The sequence below is a fragment of the Amblyomma mixtum genome, chromosome 5, assembly GCF_055824585.1.
Source record: "Amblyomma mixtum isolate Tamu chromosome 5, ASM5582458v1, whole genome shotgun sequence".
Lineage (NCBI taxonomy): Eukaryota > Metazoa > Arthropoda > Arachnida > Ixodida > Ixodidae > Amblyomma > Amblyomma mixtum.
This window is the reverse complement of record NC_143016.1, coordinates 218,711-236,935: the sequence shown is the minus strand read 5'-3', so window position 1 is coordinate 236,935 and position 18,225 is coordinate 218,711. Positions and strand designations below refer to the sequence as shown.

Here is an 18,225-nt window from a genome sequence, read left to right as displayed (position 1 = left end):
GCCCTTCAAAATTTTGCATTGATGACTGCCCTGTTGGCCACCAGAATTTCACAATTGATATGAATTGAGGCCACACTTACCGACCCTCTTTTTTGTGGAAACCAAATCTGTAAAAATGGCATTTTTGTGGTTTGTAAATGAGAAGTCACAAACACCATAACGACCTAATGTATTCTGTGTCAGGATTCGGATATGAAGTACTTAGGCAGGTACATTCTAATGCTAATCACGTGTCATGTGCAGTGATCCTGTGGTTGGGGAGTCATCTCTGGATCGGTTGGCCTGCAGCCTTGGTGGAAGGACTGTGCTGCCACTGGTCACGGAGTGCGTCTCGCAGATGCTCCATTCTGGTGAGGGGACATTGAGCACTGGAGCTATGGTGGGGCAGGTGGCACTGAAAAATGGCGGGGTGAGCCTGTGTTCAACCCTAGCCAGGATGCCTGCTGCAAGAGCAAACGGAAATGAGGTCAGAGTGACGTGCGTTCTTCTTGGTGGGACTGGTGCGTCTCATAGACCTCTGACATGAAGGCTGCCTTTCTTGTGCATCACTTGTGGAGAACTGCTACAGTCAAATCTCGGATGTAATGAACACCGATGTTAGGGATTATTGACTGTATCGAACTCATTATTATTATTTTTAACAAACACATGCAATTTCTACTTTATATATTGAGCATCATAGAACGCTAGGTAGTAAATGTGACTCAGACCAGCAAAAATATTTTCTATATTCACTACAATAAAACCTCATCATTAATTAAGCCCTCAGTAATTTGGATAATTCGGTCTGTTGCTGGAGTCCTGCCAAATGCCCATACAAGTCTGTATCGTCAGAAGCTCATTTACTTTACGCCGCGGGGTTCACAACGGTTAATTCGGACGGGTCCCCAAAGGGAGTCATGTCGAGATAAGACGTGCTTGACAGGCAGTCGTCCAGGTATTCATCCAAAGGCCTAAATTGCATATTACATTGTCTTCCACGCCCTTCTGATGTGCACGCAAATATAGGCATGTTGATGGTTGTGGCAGGTTACCGTGGATAAGCCGAGAGAGAGTCTCGCTGCGTAGTTTTCATTTTCAGAGTTTCGCTGCCAGTCCAGTGACATCTGCTGTGCATATCATCGAGCCAGCGAAGTTGCACACCGCTTGATACGACAATTGCCTTGTTGCCGATATATTTTGCTCGCTTCGTAATGAGCTTGTCGGTGTTACTGCGTTTTTTGGATATCGGCGAGCTACAAACTGCATGCGGAGCTTTAACTTTGTCTTATCTTGCCTGTAACAAATTGGATGGATAAGTTTGCTGGATTTTTTTTTTTGTTTGTTTGACGATTCAGCAGCTTTTGCGTCTAACAAGAAACACACACACACACACAGAGGGAGACAGACAGACAGAGTTCACTTTTTGAAAACCAGATGTCATCGCTGTCACTGGAGTTCCCTTTGCGTCCGTGTTTATGTGCGTTGAACTATGTGGCAGCACAACATCCCCCAGAATGTTTGTATTTAGAGTATGCAAGTGTGCATAAAGTATGTAAGCATGCATGTGCTATTCTAGAGCTCTCTATTAGTTTCAGAGCGTTTCGCATCATTAACGTATTCAGAGTCTGGAAGCATGAGCCCACTCAATCTGCGGATGCTAAATCGTCAGTGACGTGTCGCTACACCAGTGCATTTGACATACCGGAGGTGGCTTTCCGGCGTCGCTTAATTTGAGTTCATCTGGTGCTGTTGCAGAGGACTGGCGACAGCGGCATGCGGCTCTGATGGCTTTGTCGGCAGCTGGTGAGGGCTGCCACAAGCAGATGGAAGGCATGCTGCCACAACTGGTGGATGCCGTGCTGAAGTATCTCGAGGACCCTGTGAGTGTTGGGCGCAGCCAAAAGTTGCCTGTCATGTGTTTAGTGGAGCTGCATGCCAAACTGTTGCGGGAGTTTCTGCGTTGCCGAAAATACGCTGTGTCACAAGATGAATCGATAATGCAACCAATGAGTTCAACTGTTCATGTTGCTTTGTTGTGCTGTTCTCAAATTCATTGTCATCTGGTCATTTCTAATAGTTAAGAAATTTGTGTAGCTGTCACGTGTACACACATGTAAGTACACTCGTGTAAATGAATACACGTATGTAAAAGACAGGACTCGGCCGTGTATCTACCAGGGTGCCGAGGTTGATTGATGTGGCATTGTTGAAGATACTGTGTTTTCATACTCTGTATACTGATATCATTGGAGAGTGGTTGCGTTGCATCATTGTAGTCTTGTTTGTTTACTTATTTATTTTCGTTTTTAATGTTTGCCCTACATGTGGTCCCATTCTCATTTCCTAACGCTGCCGGTTCCAAAGGAGGGCAGTTTCTGCAGTTGTGTTGCTTTGAAAATGCGCATGCTGTATGTTGGTTTTAAACATTGTGCAGTATGATTGTGCATTGTGATTTGAAGTAGGTGTAGTGTGTTGATCTCTCATATGGTCGATGGACATCGTGGTGATGTATGTGTTTGTGTGTGCAGCATCCTCGTGTGCGGTACGCTGCCTGCAATGCATTGGGCCAGATGGCGACAGACTTCTCGCCGGTCTTTGAGAAGCGCTTCCATGACAGGGTGATTCCGGGGCTATCCCGGCTCTTGGAAGATCACAGCCATCCGCGGGTGCAGGCACATGCAGGCGCTGCGCTTGTCAACTTCTTTGAGGACTGCCCCAAGTCGGTGTTGCTACCCTACCTGGAGATGGTGGTGAACAAGATCGAGGCGGTGCTCAACAGCAAGATGCGTGAGCTGGTTGAGAAGGGCACGAAGCTGATGCTGGAGCAGATCGTCGTCACCCTTGCTGCCCTGGCTGACCGCGCCGAGGAGAAGTTTGTCGACTACTACGACCGCTTTATGCCCTGCCTGAAGTACATCATCCAGAATGCCTCCACTCCTGAACTGCAGCTGCTGCGAGGGAAGGCCATCGAATGCGTCAGCCTTATTGGACTCGCCGTGGGACGCGAGAAGGTGGGTTTGAATTCCGGCAATGCCCAGTTGTTGGAGAAAAGTGCCCTTCATATTTAGCCATGCTGCAACCTGCACTGTTACCCTGAGGTTATACAGTAATCCCTCGTTATAACGAAGTCAGCGGGACGGCGAAAAAATTCGTTATAAACGATAATTCGATGTAAGCGACCGCTCGAAAAAATGCTAAAACAGTCGAGATTTAATTGCGCCACAACTGCGAGGAAGCTGGCGGATGACGCCGCGCGGCGTCCGCCAGCTGCGGCGGTTGCTAGGCAACGGCTCAAGGTCGGTCTCTGTGCCTCCTCGGATCACTGCCACCGCGAAATCGCAAGTTCGTGGCCAATGTAGCTTTCGCTACAAAGTTTGCTCGTAGCACATTTGTTACTTCTCCCAGCAACTCAGTATTCGTCAGCGATCCTCAAAGATGATACAGTTCAAATTTCTTATACCAGAGTTTATTATCTATTTCAAGAACAAGCTTCAGCTCATTTTTGTGATCCAGACGGGATTAAGGCTGATCGACAGGCCGGCAGGCTCGGCTTACTTCCCGTTCACACAAAAAAATACAAAGCAGCCATGCTGCCATAAAGTCCGCCTCCTAAATTCGAGCAGCGACAGCATGCCTGTGCAAGAGTGGAGCTTTCGGCAACGACGCCGCCTGCAGGAATGCTGGGTGACAAACTGCGCGCTGCTCCCTGACTGCCCTAGTCGCCGCTAAGCCTAGCCGGTTTTGCATCGATGCCGCAGCTGTTAGCGCTTTGGGACTGGCCAGCACTCAAATAAAGGCGCTACACCCGGCACCCCTTTACTGTCAACCGGCCCCATAATAAAAGAAACTTTAGATTTCCGCGACACCTTCAGCAACGGAGCTAGCTAGCAGACGGCAGGCGAACCGCATCAGACATGAGCAGCACCAAAGCGGATGAAATTTGCTTGTATCGCAGTCAACACCTCTACCCCCAGGGCTTGCTATGAACTTGAACAAACAATACTATTGCGTTTTCAAACGCCGGCGGCCAGCATCAAGGCTGGTAGGCCACGGCCGGTCTCGGCGAGCGAGCGCGTCGAGACCGGCCGTGGGCAGATCGGCCCGGCTCAAAGGAGCGCGCCCTACATCATCATGACGTTGCGGCTCTCCGCGCTCGCGTTGGCTCCCGCTCCGTCGTTGCGTTTGCCGCGGGCGGCCCGTCGTTGACATGGCGCAGGCGGCGAGATGCGATCGGACGCTGCGGTGCCGTTCGCAACTTCACGCCGCTGTGAATCGCGCTCGCTTTTCGCACATGTGTCCCCGCCGTAACAACCAAATTCAGTGACCCTACCACGCATTTAGACCGTTTGTCTTGTTGATTGGCGCGAATCGAGTATGACTGGTCACTTTTCCGCATCCAAGACACCGCAGCTTTCTGGCATCGCAAAGCGCGAGGAGAACTTTATTTTCGTGTGGATTCTGTCACGGGGAACACCAGGAGTGCACTTCCGACCGAGATTAACGGTTCGGGTGCGCTGCACCATGGAATTCGGCCTCGCTGAGCAGGGGACACTCGGCACTCTCTTGGTGCACGTTACTAGGCAGGTCATCGATCGTGGGGTTTGGTACTTTTGTGGCCTGTTCTATGCCTGTATGAGGCTAATTCGTCGGCGGTATTAATTTGGCACTGCATGCGCAAAGGGTCGCCGCCACGGCAGTGATTCCTACGCACGGCGGCGGCGATGCCTCCGCTTGCCACTTCGCTCTAAGCGGGTCAAGCTCTTTGTGCGCTTCGAGTAATGCGGCTTAAAATGCATGCGTTTGGGCCGGGACCGAAAGAAATTTCGAATAAAGCGATATATCGAGTAAAGCGATTTCGTTATAACGAGGGATTACTGTATTTACTTGCATGGTGAACACTCGCATAATGAATATATTCATTGTTTTGTTTGTCAAACTATAAATTTTTGTCAAATAGATTACCTGTGTAATGAATGCATCACCTGAATTTTGATTATTTTTGGAGGAAAAAGTCTTATGTGAATAAGTGCAGTCGATCAGTTGGGTGGTTTAAAAATACAATTACAGTAGAACCCAGCTGTTACATACGTGGCTGCTGCATTTTTGCAGCTGCCACGTATGTGCCCATCACTTTTAGCTGGTGTTCCCCGTGACATCAGCTGCCCATCACTTTTAGCTACCGTAAGAACCCACGCAATACAAACTCTGCTGCTACATCACAATAGTGGCACCATTCTCTTATAGTGCTCACTAATGTCATCTTACGATAATGGTTTGTCCTGTGCCGGCATTTTGTGGTCAAAATTTCTGGAGCCCTTCACTATGGCGTCTCTCATAGTCCGAGTTGCTTTGGGACGTTAAACCCCAATAAACCAAACCAAACATTTTGATGACTTGCGTTTAGCGCACGTGGAACGGTGATGTCAGAAACAGGAATACAAATTTTTCTTCCCTTTTGTGAAGTGGCAACTCCAAAACCCTGTAACTCAACTTCTGTGATAGGCAGGAAAATAATTTTACCTTTTTGCATAGTTTGATGTGAAGAGAATTTAATGGCATGCTCCAGAAAGCTCCCTGCAGGAAAATTTTTTGAAAGCTCTTAGCAAATGGTTACCGAACATATTATAGATGTACACAAGGACTTTTTTTACATGAAATTAAATTGCATATTTGTAATCAGCGTACAAACTCGCATACCGTATTTACTCGCATAATGATCGCACTTTTTTTTTTTTTCCAAAAATTGACACAAATTTAGGGGTGTGATGATTATGCGGGGTAAATTTTTTACAAAAAATTTTTGAGCACTGAAAACGCAAACAAGTCGCAAGCAGACAACCCTTATCACACGGGCGCGCTACCCACGGTTACGCCGCTAGACGCGGTTATCGCGAATTGATCTCGGCGATCTTGGCTTACTTCGTTAACCGAGAAGGTAGAGTGCGAAAAGCGGAAGAGCTGGCCCATTTCAAGAACGTACTTTCTTCGTACTAAATCACGTTCAAAGATCAACGCATCAAAATAGGCAGTGTGTAGAGTGCTGCGCGACGGCGCTTTTATGCGGCCTTCGATCTCGTCCGAAAGCACGGCAACAGCGTACAACAGCAACGTCCCGCGGCGCTCAAGCAAGTTACGCATTTTACCGCCGTTACACCGAAAAATGTCCGGTCCCTGCCGCATCGTTGATGTACTTAGGTGGCACGTTCGCAACGCTCGGAGCACTGGATTGCGCGCGCTTACCGCAATGATGCCGCCCGCGAGCGCGGCGGACGGCGGCGCTCTGTACTCCCTAGTCGTTGCTAAGCCTAACTTGTTTCGTATCGAAGCCACAGTGGACGGCGCTTTTGAATTGACCAACGCTATAATGAATGTTCTACTTATGGCGCTGCCTTACTGACAACCTCATTGTTTCATATTAAAAGAAATATATAAGATCGATTTCAGCAACGACTTCTCAGCTGAGCTGGCGAAGCAGATCGGGTCACTCGCGCTGCAACGGCGGCAACTGCTATGCGGCTGCGAACGTAAAACTAACTTGTATCGCAATTATTACTCCTACCAGCAACTCGGTACAGGCCCGTGATTCGCAAGGAGATTCATTTTTGACGTTCCCGTATCCTAGGGCTTATTATTTACGAGAACAGTAAAGTTTAGCCGGATCACCGCGTCATTTCGTTCGTTGCACTGCAACCCAGAACGGTGGCGAGACTTGCGACAACGGCGAAGCGTGATTCGAGATAACCGCAGTGAAGTTTGGTATCCGCGGTTAAGCATAACCGCATTTAGACTGCCCGTGTGACCGCAGGTCAACCAACAGGCGGCTGCCGCTGCTATGCTGACAGAGCAAGATGGCAATCTGCACGTGCCATCTGTCAGACAGATAGCAAGTACGATCATCGTCGACAAATTGCCGCGGCAAGTTCGGGGTGTGATCATTACGCGGGAATAAAAAAAACTGAATTTTGCCAACAAAATTTGGGGGTGCGATCATTAAGCGAGTAATATTCCCTGATGTTTTCACAAATGTGACTTTATTAATAGAATTTTTTTTTTTCTAAGACCAGCTTTTCCTTGTAAGCACAGCTCGCACATATCAGCCAAGCTAGTGCATGCAACTGCATATGTGTATTGTATATGTTGCAGTTTTTACAGTGGTTACCGTCGGGTTTTTGGAACAGAAGGTGTTGGCCGTCGCCTTCCGGGAAAAAATGCAGGTGTTAGCAGAATTAGAACAGTAAAACTGGGTAATGTCACTACCAGGCTGCTTCCCAAATGCAGTGTACCGCATATTCTGTTCACTTTCATTAGTTCGAACTTCGGTTAATTCAGAACTCGTTGGCATCCCCGTGGGGTTCGAATTAACGAGATTTTAGTTTACTGAATCACGTTTAGCCAGCAGCTTCCCTTTAAGAATGCGCATTGCCTTTTTATAGTTGGTGTAGTTTATAAAAGGGAGCCACGAAGTGCACTCGAGCAGTGTGTTAGATACTGAGTGCAGTTCCTGCTGCCCTATGCATTGAGACACGCTTGGAATTAATGGGGCAAAGGTGGCAGGGGCGCTAACCTATGACCGAGGCAGGCCTGTGCCTGAACCTTGCCAGAACAGCCTCTGCTAGATTACACACAGTGAGGCAGCTAGAGTGGCGTGCGTCCTCCTTGCTGGGACTGGTGCGTCTCATAAGCCTGCCAACATAGGTTTCGTTGCTCTGTCTACGTTGGTGCACAGCTGCTGCTGGGCTGTGCTCTTTCCATTTCTCTCTCCCTTTTTTTGTGTGAAAGGGTCTTATTTGTATTATTCTGCTGTGTGCAGTTTATGGCAGATGCGAGCGATGTGATGGACATGCTGCTGAAGACCCAGACGGGTGACATTGAAATCAGCGAGGACAATCCCCAGGTTAGTGGCCTTGCTGCTGGAGCATTTTTGAAGCGTCCACACTCTGCTTGAATGGCTCTTCTTTTGTGTTGCAGTATGGGAAAATGGGCTAGGAAGAGCTGCAACTTAACGCATGGTGTAACTTGTGTAGGATGCACTCTCTGCATGTTAGGCCTGATGGGCTTTGACGTTTTCTTTTCTTCTTCTGACACATGGTCAGGAGTAGTGCGGTTTTGTATCAGCGATTAACTTGAAGATGAAAAAACTGGTGGGCTAGGTGGTATGTCACTTTGGTCAACAGCTATGTCTGAAGCACGCTGGATGTACAGTACATGACACATCGCAGTGTACGGGTTCAAGGTAGTGTGTAACTTGTCTGGGTGTTATTAAACACGGGGAAGAGGGGAGGAATGTTTCTAACCACTGTGTGCTAAGTGCCTGCCTACTGCTTTTGCATCAAGCTTTTTGTCGGGGGCTTCTTCAAACCCTTTCAGCTGTCAAGTAGAAGTGGCAGTTTTACAGTCAGACCTTGATCTAACGAATGTGGATATTACAAAATATGCTTTGTTAGCATATAATTACTGAGCTGAGAATATCATTTGGTGTGAGATGTGGTTGCATGGTTTCTAAATCAGTACCCCGCCTATTTTCCCCACAACTGCAGTTGTCATATATGATCTCTGCGTGGGCAAGGATCTGCAAGATCTTGGGCAAGCAGTTTGAGCCGTATCTCCCGTATGTGATGGGCCCTGTGCTCAAGGCAGCTGCACTCAAACCGGAGATCGCTCTCATGGACAGTAAGTGGTCGAATGTTCATGGGACTTCTGGGTTTTGCTTAGCCTGGTTTGTTCAAGGGGACAGAATAGGAGCTGTTATGGGAGTTCAGCACCATTCGTTGCACAGTTTGTAAAGATATGTGAACATAAAATTGTCGTCTTGAAGTGAATGTGAACAACAAGGAATAGGTGGAAGTGAAACCAGATATACCGTATTTACTCGCATAATAGGCGCACTTTTTTTCCAGAAAATCCGGCTCAAAGTTCGGGGTGCGCCTATTATGCAGGGTAAAATTTCCGGAAATTTTTCGACTCGCAAAATTGAAAATACCGCATAAACGCACTCGTGTACTGGCCGCACCCCGTTTTCCCGAAGAAAATATTAAAAAAAAAAAATATCCTTGTAAGGGCCGCACCGAAACTTTCCACGACTTTCGCGGGAATAGCCTTCGAAATGCACGCGCCGAGGCCTCAGCGATCAGCTCCGGCTGCGCGCAACGAGCACTTAATCGCGGAGGCCACACACGCGCACAGGAACTTCCAGACGCCGCCCACGGAGGGCGCCCAAGGCCAAGCTCATTATCATCATCATCATCGTTTTTCTCTACTGCGAGCTTTCGCTATCTATATCGCCATCAGCATCACCAGCTCCAGTTTTTTTTTTTTTTTTTTTGTAGCTCTCAAGTGCCGGGATCTGCGGTAGCGCATTAGTTCGTCGTGGTTGTGGCTCTGCCGCCGAACGTTGCTGTTTTAGCTCGATGGGCAAGCACCTTAATAGCTAGCTACACGGCTGGGAGTTTGCTCTCGAACACGGCAAGCTTGCGGCAGGTCGGAAATTCGATGTGGCCGAGAATTGCGGCAGTTGCGACTGCGGCGTGCCTAAATTTTCGTAAGCGACTCCAAGCGCCGAGGTTTTCGCGGGCCTAAGTCGGGAACGTTTCCGGCTGGAGATGAAGCTTTCCAAACAGACGTTTAAAGTGAGAATCCCTGAAAACTGTGTGCGGCTGTTCGATGCGATGTCGTTTTACGCACTGTGGCTCCGCAGCAGCTGCGACGGCAGCAGCACTAGTGAGGACTAGTAGTCAGTTCAGCAAAAACTTTGTTAAAATAAACAAAGGGGGGGGGGGGGGGGGGGTCGGCTTGCAATCGCCTAAATACAGTATTGATCCCATGTTGCATTGTTGATGCACCAGCCTTTTACCAAGACTGCACTAGCCTCTCACACTTGCCTATAGCTTCCGAGTTCTGAGCTGTTTGCAAAGCAATGAAATTGAAATCGCATATGGTCTTGAGTGTGTGGCTTGTTTTCACATTTTAAACCTTGTCTTCTAAAACTGGGTGCTCCTTTTTTCTTTCCTTCCTCCTGTCGTGCACAGTGAACTCTCCTGCTTTCGACACGTGTTCACAGTGCAATTTCAGTATTTCTGGTGCTCGTGATGTGAATGCTTTCATTTTTAACTTAGGTGACGACATGAAAGTTGTCGAGGGGGATGAGGACTGGCAGTTTGTCAGCTTTGGAGACCAGGTGAGAGAAGGTGCACTTTTGATGCGATTAGGCGGGGTGAACTCTCCGGTGAGCACTGCCTCTTGTGTCGTTGCAGCAAAACTTTGGCATCCGAACGGTGGGCCTAGAAGAGAAGGCAACAGCCTGCCAGATGCTGGTGTGCTATGCGCGAGAGCTGAAGGAAGGCTTTGCTGCGTATGCCGAGGAAGTGGTCAAGCTGATGGTGCCCATGCTCAAGTTCTACTTCCACGATGCCGTGCGGTCAGCGGCAGCCGAGTGCTTGCCCTGCCTGTTGGAGTGTGCACGCATCCGAGGTGACTCGTACATGGCCGATATGTGGCAGTACATTTGCCCCGAGCTGCTTAGTGCCATCGACGGGGAGCCAGAGAAGGAGGTGCTGTCTGAGCACATGGCCAGCTTCTCACAGGTACCCACTCTTCTTGGGGGAGAGGTTGATTGTAATGAGTTACAAGAACAAAACAATTTATTTGCCATCACAGGGCACCCTTTAAGGGGGGACGTTGCCCTGAAGAGTGAACTTTTAAACCATTTGCTCAAGTTCATTGAAACTTGCGGGGCTGGTTTATATCACGCGCGCTCCTTGGCGGCGTGCCGAACCGTGCAGCAGTCAAAGGCCGAGTTTGTGGACGCAGCCGCTCTGCCATATGCAACACAAGGCGACATTCGGTGCAGTTCCTAAAGTTCGAAATACTTCAACAATATTGGAGGTTTTCGACTATTGCTATTTGTTTGAAGCCCGAATCGAATACCCAATCATTTGCTTCAATATTGGAAACATTAGAATATTCGCACAACCCTAAAAACTGCTTATCAGCGATCACTTCCAACACGTCACTGCTATAATTTGAGTGATGGAGCCGAAACAGCATTGAAAAGATATTCAATTATAAATTATTTAGCAGTCGTAGATTAATACCACCGTGTTGAGCCACATTTTCAAACGTTTAAAAGATAGTTTGAAAGAAAACATGCAAATAAATTTAGGTGCCTATGGTCTTTTAAGTATTTTTTTTATTATTAATGGAAGATAGCATAACTTTCAAGTCCAGGAAAATGCAAGCTTGCACTTCAGTGTCTTGTATAGGAATCGTTGCAGCTGTACCGCTTGTGTGTGATGAATTCTCTCCCACTGCCCCTTCTTGTTCTCTGCTGACGTTGTCCGCCTTGTTTGTTTTGTTGCAGTGCCTGACGGTGCTGGGCACAAAGTGCCTCTCAGAAGAGCAGATGAGCACCCTGATCGGGGTGTTGGACAAATACCTGCGGGAGCACTTTGAACGCGCTGACGAACGCCAGCTCAAGCGCAGGGACGAAGACTACGACGATCTTGTTGAGGAGGAACTTCTTGATGAGGTCTGGGCTCTACTCTTGTTCCTTTTCTTGAACATCACTTTCTTTACATAGTCTAAGTAAACAGGTTGGTTGGCTTGTAAGAGGCATATTGATGAGACTGTATCACTGTCGGTTCCCGTGAAGTTATAGACCTAGGTAAAATTGGAAGCATAACAAAATCAGCAGTCTGATTGGAAATAGGAATTTGAAGTGGCCCAAATAATGGAGTTTACGCCGCAAACAAAGATGCTGTATTGTCAGCAGAAAAGCAGGAATAATGTTTCCTTGGTGACAGGCTATTATCAAAAGGGGAAGCATTAGCACAGTCATGGACGTGTATTTGTTCTGAGACAGTTAATCTTTCTGAGGAATCACTAATTGCCGTGATATAAGAATGGTGCTCAGCACAACTGAAATTAGGAGGTTGTTTGGCACTCATTTTAGAAAAGATGATGGAAAAGAAAGCTCTCTAACTGCGAAAAATATCCGAATTAACCAAAAACATTTTTTTTTAGAATGGGACCTGGTCAGATAATTTAGTTGAGGGAATGTCCAGTCTTTATTGGATGAACTGTGGGATTACCATATGTTGCTGCTCAAAAAGTCAACTCCCCAACTCGCGGCCCTTGCTGGCAAAAAAATAAAAATAAAATCCAAATACTTGTGTAAGGGCCGCACTTTTTTCCATGGTTTGGCGGGTTGTTACCAGCGGGGCACTTCAAGCATCACATTGCTCTGCGGTGCCCCCTTGTGGCTCCAAGGGGCCATCGCTTAACCTGTTTGCGGTGAAATGGGGATTGGACATTTCCACGTACCGCACAGGATCTTAGAATTAACCAGGCTGGTACAAGCCAGCGCTTTGATTTATCCGATCGAATTTATGTTAGAAATTATGAGATCGCAGAAATTTTTTTAATTATCTGGGATTTTGAAGTAATTGAGTTTTATCGAGGTTTTACTTTATACTGGAAGTACTGGTCATCAGAATGCTCTGTTCTTCCTTGAGATGTGTAGGTTTGATGTTTGTGTGAGACCACTGGCACTTGTTCATTGAGGCCAACAGAGTGAATCGCATTGAAGTGAGCCTGTGCCATTGATGTGTGCAGGATGATGAGGACGTCTTTTTGCTGAGCAAAGTGGCTGACATTATGCGACCATTGCTGTCTTGCTACAAGGAAGAGTTTTTCCCCTTCTTTGACAAGCTGCTGCCTCACTTCACGCGATTGTTGGTGAGCTTCTCATTTTCCTTGCCTCGTTCAGGAAGTTGCTGCCCTTCTGTGTTTATCTTGCTTTGAACGCTTCGGCCACCCTTGCTTTTGTTTCACTAGAAAGGAAATGAGTCGATAGCAGGGTTCCTCTAGCAGTAGCTTTTCGCTGAGGAATTGTGATCAACCGCCGTGGTGGCGCAGTGGTTATGGTGCTCGGCTGCTGACCCAGAAGACGCGGGTTTGATCCCATCCATGGCGGTCAAGAGGCCCATGTACTGTGCGATGTCAGTGCATGTTAACGAACCCCAGGAGATTCGGAACCCTTCACTACGGCGTCCCTCATACCCTGGTTGCTTTACGACTTTGAAGTCAAATCAAAGTGTGATCAGAAAAGAAGCAACCTGGGACTCATCTGCTAAACTTGGAAATGAGGGATTGTAATATGTGGCATGTGCCCTGTACCTTTTTATTGGCTTGGTACATTGCTGCTTTCCTAAATATGTTAGGAAGCGTGCCTCCAGTGAAGTTTCAAGTAAGGCCTGTTAGTACTAGCCAGAGTAATTTGTATATATGTTCATTGTTGCAGTTGATGGTGTGACATATATGGAAAAGGCACTGCTGCGATCATCCCTATGCATGTGCACAAGAAAGTATGTGATGGGCTGTTATTAGATTTTTGATGCTACCCCACTATTCTGCTGTGCTGTGCAAAAACAGCTCAGGTGTGTCATGCAAAGCACTTAGCCTAGGAGGCGGACACCTTACGAGTCTTGGGTGATTGTCACATTAAGCATTGATTGCGATCTGCTTGCTTTTCAGGAAGTTTTGTTTCAATAGCACTAATCACTTATTTATTGTGGATGCTTTGCTTTCTCTTCAGGGCCCAGATCGACCTTGGTCAGACCATCAGTGGGGCCTTTGCGTGTTTGATGACGTCATTGAGTATGGAGGGCCGGTAAGTTGCACTTTTTTTTTTTCTATTTGCCAAGTATAAGCATCTTTATTTACACTGGTTGAGCCAGGTCCTAGCAGCTGTGTTTTTACCTTTCCTTGTTTATTTTTTTGTGGCTGACAAGTGTGCCAGTGTATGCTAGAAACATGCTAATGTTGCATGTAACTCTACACAGTCAGTGGAGTACTGCTTTCGCTCCCGTTACGCTGGTTCATACTGTGTTTGTCTCTGGTCATCACTGCGACCATCCGTGTATTGCGTCTGAAGTCTTACAACTCGCCGTGCACTGAAACTTCCTAATTGGTACCGAGACTGCTTTTGTGGCCGGGAGATCATGCAACAGATAATGTGAACAGTAACGACGTGGACAAAAGTGTCTTGGCTTTTTGTGTGCTGTCTGCCCTGGGTGCCCTCGGTGGAACGTGCTCTGTGCCCTGGATGTTATGCAATTCTAGCATTCTGTGCTGTGTAACAATATCAGAGAGTGACGTATTCCTAGAAAATGGGACATTCCAAAGTTTTGACCTGTGACTGCTCTCATTTTTATTAATTTGCATAAAGCTGCAGCACAGACGGCAAATCATGCTTCCGTTTGCTCTTCTCCTTGTTATGCAGAGCCAAACATTCTGCTTATTGGCAGTGTACGACATTGCTGCTGTTGGGGACGGGCAGTTATCAGACTTTACTATGATGCTGTTGCAGGCATGCGAACGCTACCGGGGCTACTTCCTGGAGAGGCTGCTAGCGCTGCTGGCAAGCTCTAGCCCCGAGGTTCGGCAAGCGGCCAGCTATGGTGTTGGCGTGCTGGCCCAGTTTGGAGGCGATGGCTTTGCTGCAGCATGCACTCAGGCTGTGCCTACACTGGTGGCCATGATTGAGGCCCCCGACTCCAGAGCCCCCGAACGAGTCTTTGCCACCGAAAATGCCATCTCAGCTGTCAGCAAAGTGCTGCTGTGGCGTGTTCAGGCAGTGAATGCAGACGAGCTGATCCCACTCTGGTTTTCATGGTTGCCTGTCTGGGAGGATGATGAGGAAAACCCACATGTCTACGGACTACTCTGTTCGCTCCTGGAAGTGTACGTATGCCCTCTTCAGCTGTGGCGCATCGAAAGAGTGCTGCAACTTAGTCTGAGGACACGCGTTTCATTTGATGGTTCTTCTGGCGTTACTTGTAGCACCCATAACTGGCATTTAATGTGTCAGTGGTCACCGCAAAGCAGCAGTGCAACGGATATGACATACAAAACTTAATTTGGTAGATGCATGACGATTGGGTAAATGCCGAGTGTAATGGGAATTGTCTCATTGTGAGTGTGCTATATCAGAGTTTTTGATTGCAAAGCGAGTACGAATAATAAAATTGGTTGCATATCAAATACTTGCTAATAGCATTTACAGGTATCTGTACAGGTAGTTTAACCTAAAAATCGATGCCTCTTTATGAAACATAGATGATGGAGTGATAAAAAGAAACGTTGCAAACAAATTTTGTTTTTGCTCATCGTCAGCATAACTTACTAAACCTGCTGCAAGGTCTGCCAGGTATAAATAAGGAAAAGAGAATTAAGGTTGTAGTACAGGAATATACTTTATTTTGGAGGCGGCCGACAGCGCATTGGTTTTATGCAAGGTCTAGCATTGCATTGGTTTTGTGTGTGTGCTGGTATTTGTTTCTATGAGAAAAGAACAAATTAACCAAGGTGACCACCACAAGATGCTGCTGTTTAGAAGGCCGCGATATTTAGGCATAACAGCAAGGAACATGAAGTTTAATTTCTGAATGTTTGAGGAGGTTCAGATATTTGAATGGCAAAGTGCAGTGCAAATCAAATTAAATTGCAAGTACTATTTGCAATTTAGAATATTCGCTCACCCCTTGTTTATAACCTTTCACATTTTGCCAAGAGAATGAATGGTGGCAAAAAAAGCGGCAGAGGGACAATCTATTTCTCTACTCAGGAGGCTTGTTACTTAAGGGCGACCCACATGGAGCGAACTTGCGCTGCGGATTTTGAGCGGCGCGGCGGAACGCGGACGCACCGCCGCTGTGCCGCACCACAAGAGGCGGAAAACGGGCGGCTGCCGCCAAACCGCTGCCGACAAAAACAAACAAAAAAAAGATTTGTAAGCTTACTCTAAAGCCATTGTTTATTGGAGGGCGCATTCTCACTTTTTAGTTCAGCGTATGCTATCTCCCCTCTCCACTCCACCCCCACTCGGTTTCACCCTGCGCGCCGAGCCACCGGCAGCTGCTGCTAGCAGAGACGCAAAAATAGACTCGGCCTATAGTAGCGCCATCTGGTTCTCGGGACAGGAACCATTATTGTAAACAAACCGGCTCTCCTCTTAAGCCTAGAAGTGGGAGAATCGTCACTCTAAATAAAAAAATAAGGCAAATTTATCACTTATAAGTTTTATTATAGGCAAGGCGAGACGAAGCGAAAGACCGGTGCTCCATTTACGGCCAGTGAACGCAGTGAAAAAGGCAGCAACAACGAGAATTCAGTCCAAAGCGAGGGGTCCGGCTTCGAAAGGCGCCGCCATGTTTGTCGCCGCGCGCGGGCGGAAGCTAGATGCGGGAAGAGAGCGCCCTCATTGGTCCGCGCTGACAGCTCGCATTCGCCGCTTCCGGTGAGCGGCTGACCGCCGGGCGGACGTATCTAGCACTGCTTGGTCGGCGGCCAAGCGGCCGCCGCCGGGCGGCCGTATGCAGTTTTTCCGCGAGAAAACCGCTCCATGTGGGTCGGGCTTTAATTCATACATATTCCGAGATGTTGCGGACAACACCGGTGCGTGCATCTCACATCTTGCTCACACCAGAGTGAGGCAGCAGCTTCCAAACCTGCTTGGTTGGGTCAAGAATGTGCAGGGACAACACACTTGTAGCACACACTGCTGCAAGCAAGTTCACAGCCAGCAGGCTGTAAAGTGACTAGGCGCCCATGTAGTAGACAAGGGCAGGGACTGCTTTTCATCACTGTTCAGATAGTTGGAGATGATGACCAAGGTGATCTTGCCGAGCGTTGTGGCCATGGCTGCCAGCAGGTGCAAATCAGTTTAGTACTACAGTGTCATGACACTAGGTCGACGCCCACCTTCGAGGGGCGGGGCATCCTGGAATTGGCTGTTTTCAAAAGCAAAGCCTGTTTGTCTAACTGCAGGAACCACCCGGCTTTGTTGGGTGCCGACAATGCCAACCTGCCCCGGGTTGTGATGGTGATGGCAGAAGCATTTGCTAGAGAGGCATTGGAGCCCAGCTCACCTGTCGGTACACGTATGGTGGCTCTCTTAAACACATTGAAGGTAAGTGCATAGACAGCATTTGCAGCGTCCTGGACAGTCTTTCTGGCACCTGCCTGACATTTTGCTTTTGTATGTGCCACTTAGGGACATGCTTTTAGAGCTAAAATATTAATCCCATTGTGATGTTGAGGTCACCATATTGCTGTACCTGTCCTCTTATACTCCGTGACAACTTTTTCTATAGAGACGATATGCACCCTGTCTTCCTATATGCGGCAGACCATAGTCCCTGCTTGCAGTTATTAGGTTTTTCTTATAACATAGTATGTTGTCAGTATTCATTATTTAAAAGGCACATTTCCAACACAACTGTCAACTTTCTATGTTAGGAAGTCAAAGAAGGAACAGTTTTCTTAATTACGACGACTTTGCTCGGCACATCTTGTTACAATAAGGTTCCGTAGTGGCAGAGTGAAAGCAGTGTGTAAGGTGGGCAGGCACGCTGTCATGTGGTTGACGTATTCATCGAGTTATGGTGGCGAGGGGCAGGTGTGCTCATCAGCTGTATTGTCTCGTCTCCTGTCTGAATATGTCGAGTGCAGATTTGTGCGAGTGGAAATGCCTCTGTGGTGCCAGAATAAGGGAGGGGGAGATTACATATGTGAGTTATCTGCCTTCTGTAGCCTATAAACATCTGCGAGGCCCTGCATGCTTTTAGCACTGCGTCGCTTTTCTTTTGTTTGTTTTTGGTCAGGAGGAGAATTGCATTGGTATCACGAGTATTGTGCATTGTGTTTTCTCCCTCCAGGGCAATGCCGAGGTGTTTGCAATGTGTGTGTCGCAGCTGAGCTTGCCACAGCAGGAGGCCCTCCAGAAGGCCCTGGGTGGGTGCTGATGCCCTGCCCCGTATTTATTGGACTGCCCGTGCCTGTGTAGGCAGAGTGCTTTGTGAATAGGATGATTTTGTACATTTGCCCATGGAATACTTCCTGTGTGATAAGTGCAGGCCCGTTACCAAGGAGGCCCACCGTGCTTGTCTGCATGGTGGACGAGAATAAAAAGTATGAAACCAAGACTGGGCGTTAGTTGTCTTGTGTGCGTGTGTGTGGCAACATTGCGCCTTTAGCACAGTGTGTACAGTGTTCCCGCCCACTGGCATTGTGCACGCACTGATTGGCCCCGATGCGGCAGGCACGCATACAGCTCTGCGGGCACCTGGCGCCCTCAAGGTGGTCTGCGTATGGGCATTGACAGCACATGGGCTCCCATTACTCTGGTTACAGTACCATGACATTGTGTGCTAAAGGTGTCTGTTAGGTGCCTTTAAAGCAGACAAA

The 18,225-nt window shown here is 47.8% G+C and overlaps 1 protein-coding gene across 1 annotated transcript in view; it reads left to right on the top strand.

Moving 5' to 3' along the window:
- Karybeta3 (karyopherin beta 3) overlaps nucleotides 1–17,963 on the top strand; it is a 42,474-nt gene extending 24,511 nt beyond the window's left edge. The window contains exons 8-20 of the mRNA XM_089542882.1: nucleotides 244–350; nucleotides 1,738–1,862; nucleotides 2,511–2,993; nucleotides 7,793–7,876; nucleotides 8,520–8,652; nucleotides 10,095–10,156; nucleotides 10,233–10,562; nucleotides 11,339–11,506; nucleotides 12,592–12,714; nucleotides 13,574–13,648; nucleotides 14,348–14,721; nucleotides 16,807–16,948; nucleotides 17,697–17,963. Of these exons, the coding sequence (XP_089399008.1) occupies nucleotides 244–350; nucleotides 1,738–1,862; nucleotides 2,511–2,993; nucleotides 7,793–7,876; nucleotides 8,520–8,652; nucleotides 10,095–10,156; nucleotides 10,233–10,562; nucleotides 11,339–11,506; nucleotides 12,592–12,714; nucleotides 13,574–13,648; nucleotides 14,348–14,721; nucleotides 16,807–16,948; nucleotides 17,697–17,783 (2,293 nt within the window). The 3' untranslated portion in view covers nucleotides 17,784–17,963. The remainder of the gene's footprint in view (nucleotides 1–243; nucleotides 351–1,737; nucleotides 1,863–2,510; nucleotides 2,994–7,792; nucleotides 7,877–8,519; nucleotides 8,653–10,094; nucleotides 10,157–10,232; nucleotides 10,563–11,338; nucleotides 11,507–12,591; nucleotides 12,715–13,573; nucleotides 13,649–14,347; nucleotides 14,722–16,806; nucleotides 16,949–17,696) is intronic.
- Nucleotides 17,964–18,225: the final 262 nt, after the last annotated feature.